This window comes from Nannospalax galili, unplaced genomic scaffold, assembly GCF_000622305.1.
Source record: "Nannospalax galili isolate Female #2095 unplaced genomic scaffold, S.galili_v1.0 scaffold800, whole genome shotgun sequence".
In the NCBI taxonomy this organism is placed as follows: domain Eukaryota; kingdom Metazoa; phylum Chordata; class Mammalia; order Rodentia; family Spalacidae; genus Nannospalax; species Nannospalax galili.
The window spans coordinates 1,898,099-1,905,623 of NW_008347125.1; the positions used below are offsets into that span (position 1 = coordinate 1,898,099).

Consider the following 7,525-nt stretch of genomic DNA (forward strand, 5'->3'; position numbering starts at 1 on the left):
AGATGCTTTCAGGCTTTCTCCTAAGGTCTGGATCCCTCCAGGAAAGATGTTGTCCTCAGTAATTTGGGGGTTGGACTGGCCTGAGAGCAGGGCCCAGGAAAGATGCTGTTCTAGGGAATCTGGTGGCCCTGACACTCAGAGATGCAAAGGAAGATGGGGGTGGGAAGAGGCCCCAGGGGCTCCTGGGGACTGCAGGGTGGAACTGGATTGGTCTGGATTCAAAGGATCAGGAAGCCAAAAGGTCAGCCCCGCTGTCCAGGAAAGAGGCTGGGGGTTGTGCAGCCCAGGGAAGCAGAGGGATGTGAGGGCATGACCAGGCCCAGAGGGCTGGACCAGGTCCAGACCTAAGAAAGAACTGGGTCCTTCTGGATGCAAGGGATCAGGAAGTAGTTGTGGCCCCAGGACGATCGCTCAGCCCAGGCATCTAGGAAACAGGCTGGTGGGCGGTGCAGCCCAGGGAAGCAGAGGGAGGTGAGGGCGGTACCAGGCCAAGAGGGTTCCTGGGGACCTCGAGAAGGAACTGGGTTCGTCTGGATGCAAAGCAACAGGAAGCAGTGGTGGTTCCCCGGTGTGTGGGGAACACACAAGGAATGGAACAGCACCCAGGCTGGGAGGAGAGATGGGCCGGTGAGATGGGAGGGTGAATGAGGCTGGGGGAGTCCTGGCAGAGGGTGCCATTGACCTACCCCTGAGAGGGGCTGGCAGGTCTACGAGGACAGGATCTTTAATAGTAATGAATTTTGTCTGAAAGGTAGAAGAGCTAGACCCTTTAGGGCTTTATGAACCATAGGAATGATTTTGGCTTGTACTTATTCTAATATGAGGAGCCATTCAGAGTTCTTCTAAAAGGAGAGATGACAATCTGACTTCTGTTTCTTAAGGAAATCATCAGCATGTCATAGTCTCCCAGAATGCTCCAGCACAGACTGGATAGACTATGTAGCCACTGAATTAGAGCACTGCCTCTAGATCCAGGAGACAAGAATTTGACTCACAGCTCAGCTGGATGGCTTTGGGTGGGCACATCAGTTAAACTCTAGTGCCATTTTCCTCATCAGAGAAACAAGGAGAAACAATTCCTTCTCCCTACCTTTATTTTGAGGGTCAAGTAAAACCTGAATTATAGAAGTGCTTTCTAGATGACCACCCAAGATGGGGTGGTAATAGCAACAGTGGCAGTGGTTGTATGGATATTGCTTCAGGGATGTACCAAGTACTAGGCCCTAAGCTTCCCTTCCCATCAGTTCTTACCAGGCAGCCTTGGAAATGGGGCCTCTCCCCTCTTCTGCCCTGCAGGTGGAAGAGAGAAAGACTCATCCAATGTTGCCAGAAAGTGCCAGCCGAGCTCTTAGGTGTTGGTGACTAAGGCAGACACAGTCCTGAGTTGTCTTACTGGGAGGATCATGTCTTTCCCTCCCACAGGCCTGTAAGCCTCCCGAGTTCAGGATACAGGGTATTAACTCATCTTCCGATGGCACTGTCTCCAAGTAACCTCAGCCCTCATCTTCCTGCACAGGCATTCCTCCTACGGAAGGCTTCTGGATGACCACGACTACGGGTCCTGGGGAAACTACAACAATCCTCTGTATGACGACTCCTAACAGAAGAAGGTGGCTGAGGACAAAGAACAACTGTCCTTTATTTATAAGTGCTTACCCAGTAGAATTAATAACAAGTACCTGATGCGCATTGAACGACAATCTCAAGCCCTGTTTTGTTGGAATGGTTGTTTTTGTTTTCCTCCCTCTCCTCTGGCTGCTACGATGTCCCCTTTGTGACATGAAAGAACCATTATGTAAAGGTGAGTGCAGGCCAATTTGCAGCTGATGCACGGTTTATCCTTGCACTGACCAGGACAAACACCATGAGATGGAGGCTGTGGTCCCCGCCACAAGACTTGCTTTAGAAAAACTGAGGAAGAGGGCCTGGGTTGCTTTGTTGGGGGGTTAGTTTGGGGGGAACTTTTTGGTTTTGGTTATTTCTTAACTTTCTCTATAAGAAATTATATTAAGTATCAGTGAGGAGAAAGGAAATAAACCCCTGGAGGATTTCACCCTGCATGGAAGAAGCAGGGATTTCTTGATTCCTTTTTTGTCTCATTTGCCTGATGTGTCTGACGGGACACCTGCTTAGTTCTACAAGCAGATAGCCAATTCTTAGCTGCCTGTTTAAGGAAGATGAAAAAGGCTGTACTCTGGAGGAAGCCAGCAGGCATGGGCAAAGTAATAGATTGCTCTCTGATCTCCACACACCCTCAACTTGTTCAACCCCATCCGGGTAACTGGGATCCCAACCCAGTTCCCAGAAAGCTGGGAGGCCAGCTTAAGGGAGAGAACAGGAGAGGCATGTGGAGGGTAAGGGGTAGAAGAGGGAGGGAGAGAGGGAAAGAAGCGTGCATGCGTCACTGACTTGTTTGCAAGTGGAAACCAGCTCACCATGGTTGTAAGAGAGCTCCACAGCCTGGAGGAGCCTCTAGAACTCCCTTTATACCCACAAAGCATCTGTTTCACTGCCTTATTGTCTGTTGGGTAACTTATGACTGTAAGCTGTTTTCAAAAATGAAAAAGAGACACTAGTCTATCTGCCATTGCTTAATGGGGCACTTACATAGGAAAGAGACACAGGGAATAATCTGTGTATTCTCCCACACACTTACCTTATCCATTCTTCCCTTTAATAAATGAACACCTGAGGGTCTCTACTCTCAAAATCCTGCATGACAGATTTTGAGAAATAGTCGTTCATCTTTGAAGGCATCCATTTATTCCACTCGTTCTCAATCAGAAGATGATTTTTGCCTCCCCACCCAGGACACTTGAAAATTTCTGGCAACATTTTTCTCGCAACGTTGCTGCTTAACATCCTCTGTTGCACAGGACAACCCCCCATGACAAAGAACCTTGTAGCCCCAAACACTGAGGGCTGAGGCAAAGAAGGCCTGATTCATTGCAATGCCCCTGTGACAGGAAAGAATTCTATATTACTGATACCTTTTTTGTTGTTGTTCTTAACAAAATGAAACGTGTCAAAGTTTTGTCTTCAAAGTATTTACTTTGTTGACTGAGCAGGTGATTTGTGTTATGGATAGTTACCTTTTGTTTTTTGTTTTCTAGAATGTTCTCTTTCAGGGTTACATTTCTGTTCTAACACACAGTCTCTTGTGTTCTGATTTCATGTAACAGAAAACACATACTTTATTGTCCTATGATATCTCAGAGACCTTAAAAACACATCAATTTTGATTCCTCAAATGGATCTTGCCCCTATGACTCTCTTGAAAAAACCACTCTTACCATGCTGTCCTGAACCTCTCTCCTGCCAGAGACCATGAGCAGGTCTGCTTCCCACAACCTGGCATCCCACTCTCTGGGGAAAACTATCCCTAAACCCTGCAGGTGCCAAAGGGAAAGATAAATTGTCAAAAGTCTTCTACAAGCAGAATGGGTAGCAAGGAATAGGTTTGCAGGAATTAAGACATCCCAGAATATGAAACATCAAACGCATGCAAAAATGGACCTCCTCAGAAAAGTAGCAAGGGCAAGAGCACACCCTCTGGCCACGCTTGGCCTAGACAACTGTCCCTCTATCCTGCCGTGACCCCTCCTGGGATTTCAGTTTTGCAAATAACAAGCCAAAACACACAGGGTATTCCACGCCTTTTTTCTCTATCAGCCAAAAATGTTTTAGCACATGACACAAAGCTCTCTGTGAAACATCTATGGAGGAACACACGTCTGGGTGTTGATCTGGGATAAATGCTAGGCCAGAGGGACCAGCCTTTTCCCAGGAACATAACAAGCATTAGAAACCAGTAACACAGCAAACTTTTTTTCAACACTAGAAGCTGCCATTCATTGCGTGTGATTGGTTGCTGTTCTGATTAACTTCTAAATGCTTATCGCAAAGAATTTGAGCATAAGCAGTTTTATCCAGCCAGGTGACACCTTCCTCTTAAAGCTGAAGAGCACTCCTTCTTAACGTTTGTTAGTATAAAATGCAAAAATGCAAAAGAGTGAGACCTTGTTTTGCCAAATATGTTTTTTCTGCTTTTGAATTGGACAAAAGATTTCAGCAACTTTATTCTATAAATATTGCTTATAATCTACACACACACACACACACACACACACACACACACACACACATAAAGCACACACCTGAATATATGCCAGTAACTTATGTCCTTTACCTCAGGGAGAGTCTGTTCAAGTCTACCCAAGGAAATGAATGACTCTGGTAGATCTCAACAACCACACCCCCTCGTGGATAGGACTGGCCATAATGCTTTGGAAAGAATGCCAGAGTGGGGTGGGCTGGGGGGGCAGGGAGGCAAGGAGCCTCTTCTCAATAGACTGCAAATGATCAAAGGCTGATATTCAACTTCCCTTTCTTTTCCTGTGGCCCTGGTGGAATCCCTGCCCCCTACACAGCCGTGTCTTCATTTATAAAATGGGAGTGACGCTTTCATATCAGCCTCACCTCATCATACCTCACAAATGTGTTGTGAGGATTAATGAAATTGTATCTACAGTGTTTTCAGTTTCTGGAGAAAAAAAATATTTATAGACATTTCAAGTATTATATAGCTGTATGTGTGACTCGGTTTCTTATTTGCTGTTATACTGGTGTGTTGTTTTCACCTATTCTATAAAACTACAGTTATGTCATGGCCACATCAAATGGCTTCAGAGCTCCGAACTTTTCTCCTGTGCACCTGACTGATGCTGGGTCAGTTGTTCCTGGGATCACGAAGATGATTTCTACCTTCAACCAAAAAGACAGCCCAGAACACAGGTCTCACAGACTTGGATCAGGATCCAGGAGGTTAGGGTGAGCACTATCAGCAGGAGACCTCTGGCCTTTGGCCTTCACACCCTGAGGTCTTCCAGATTCTCTATGGAGCAGATTGTGTTTTAATGTCATCTGTTTGCTCTTCATCTTGCTTGCGAGGATGCACGGTTCAATCCTGTGCATCTTGGAAATGAATTCTGCGACTGGTCCAGATGCTAATTTGCACGTTGATTCACCTTCTTTGCCTTTAATCTTTTTTCAGGGGCAAATGAATGTACCATTTCCACTTTGATCTTGAAAGTGTTAGTTGATATTGGCTCATTGCCAGATTTCTTTCTTGGAGTAAGTTAGCTCACATTATTGAAAAATGGAAAGGTGTGCAACTTCTTTGACATTTGATGTCATCATATCTACGTTTGTTGTGAGACACTGCATACCAATTATAATTCTACCAATTAAAGTTGTTAAAAGCTTGTGCCTAGCTGTGGTGATTCATTTTTTGAGATGTTTTGTTATCCATGCCACTCAGTTCATATGTTTTATACTGCTCATGTTAAGCAGCTCTGATTTGTACTTAAAGAAAATGTATCCCCCATCAATAAATAATATTTCCTGTAGAGCAGGCAGGTCGCTCTGCTCTTGACACAGGCTTGAAAAGCGTCAGTGTTGAAGAAGCTTTCTGAGCAGTAATTTTCTTCCCAGATATTCTGTGCTTTATCCGGCAGAGGTAAAAGTAAACATTTTGATTCGATGAGCGAGTCGTGAGCATCATCAAGTCACATTAAAGTGCACTGGCATCAGCGCAGTCCGTGCGCTGTTTGCTTCACTCCCCTTCAAAAAATTAAATTCAGCATATTCATCCTTATCTGACAGCTAATTAGCAGGCAATTTCTGCCATCCAAAATAAAATTTCCACCCCTAGATGCTAACCAAATATTATCCAGATTCTGAAGAAAATAGCTGTAGCATAACCAATGTATTTTGTTCCATGAGGGAGGAGTGGATGGCCTATAAACTAAAAATTTATTTTTCCTTTTTTCTTTTTCTCTTTCTTTCTTTCTTTCTTTCTCCCCTCCCCCTAACCCCTCCTGAAACAGTCTCATGTCATACAGACTGGCTTCAAACTCACTATGCAGATCAGGCTGACCTTGAACTCCTGATCTTCCTACCACTACCTCATAAGTGCTGGTATTATAGGCATGCACTGCCGTGACTAGCTAGAAGTTATTGATTAGTTGATCAATGCATACATAAAGTCAGGTTTGTAAGTTTTGTTGCCTGGCTACCAGTAACATAACATCATCAAACACTGACTAGGACAAGATAAGGAATGGGGACCAACCATAGAACAAGCCCCTTCTATTGATTTTTTCCAGTGATGTAGTTTGACTAAGTATACCTCAAGGGTCCATGTGTTAAAGGGCCTAGTCACCAGTCTGTGGCACTACTGGTGGTTTGGGTGGGACCTTTGTGAGGCAGAGCCCAATAGAAGGAAGTTAGGTGACTGGGAGCATAAACTTAAAAGAAATTTTGGGGCCCTAGTTTTCTCTCTCTCTCTCTCTCTCTCTCTCTCTCTCTCTCTCTCTCTCTCTCTCCTTTCCAGCTGCCATGAGGTAAACAGTTTACTCTGCTTAACGTGCCCACCACAGTGCTCTGCCTCCCCATGGACATAAGAGCAATGGACCGATTGACCATGGATTGACACCTTCTGAATGGAAGTGGTGAACAAAAAATTTAAACTAACAGAAAGAAAAGGCTTAATAAGCATGTGTAGTGGGGGGCCAGGGAATGGGATCAGTCAGTAAACTACTTGCTGCACAAGCATAAGGACTTGAGGTTGGGTCCCCAGCAGTCACATAAGAGGCCGCTATGGCTGTGTGTGTCTATAACCTCAGAACTGGTGGTCAGAGACAGATGGATCCTGGGACCCACTGGCCAGCTAGTCTAACGCAAACACTGAGCTCCGGGTTCACTGAGAGATCCTGTCTCAAGAAATAAGGTAAAGAATGGTAGAGGAACACACCTGATGTCGACCTCCAGCCTCCACATACATCTGCATACATGTGCATGTGTACCTACATATATAAGTGCACAGATGTGAAGATGTATTCCTATACACACACACACCCCCCACACACACAAAGAATATGTAGTGTTTCTATGTTGTAAATTCTTAGGTCCAAATCAACACCCTTGCTGCTATAATTTTCCACATGAAATTGTGTTCCAACTATTTACTATTCTATCTGTAACCTTGTACTCTCCTAAAATTCAATAGCTAGTGTTTTGATATTTGTCAGAAAGCATTGAATCAAAAATAAATGTTACAAAGCACTGACCATGTTGAGGGAAAGCTGTAAGAAAGGAGATCACTTCCCTTAAAAGATCTAGTCTTTGGCCAGGCAGAGCCAGCTACATTCACTGCATGGAAGCACTATCAGCTTGGATCAACACATGTGGTGAGTTTCTCTTTTAACCAGGAAATTGAATACTTACCAGAAAAAAAAGAAGTGATTCCTAATTCACTGGGGAACTCAGAAGCCCATGGGCATTGTCAGTGTCAGCTTTGGAGGTCACCACACTCCCAACTCACAGATAGGAAACTGAGGTTCTGGGATATGAATCTGTTCATCTATACACTAAATCTTTCCATATACTCCATCATGAATAAGATGAACTAGATCTCCCAGTATGTTCACCTTAGTGAGTGGGACTCAAACTGGCTCCCTCTGTT

General features: G+C 44.6%; 1 protein-coding gene across 1 annotated transcript in view; it reads left to right on the forward strand.

Annotated features, from left to right (window-relative positions):
* Parm1 (prostate androgen-regulated mucin-like protein 1) overlaps window positions 1-5,267 on the forward strand; it is a 114,102-nt gene extending 108,835 nt beyond the window's left edge. Inside the window, exon 4 of the mRNA XM_008843481.3 lies at window positions 1,517-5,267. Within this exon, the coding sequence (XP_008841703.1) occupies window positions 1,517-1,601 (85 nt within the window). The 3' untranslated portion in view covers window positions 1,602-5,267. The remainder of the gene's footprint in view (window positions 1-1,516) is intronic.
* The last annotated feature ends 2,258 nt before the right edge of the window (window positions 5,268-7,525 follow it).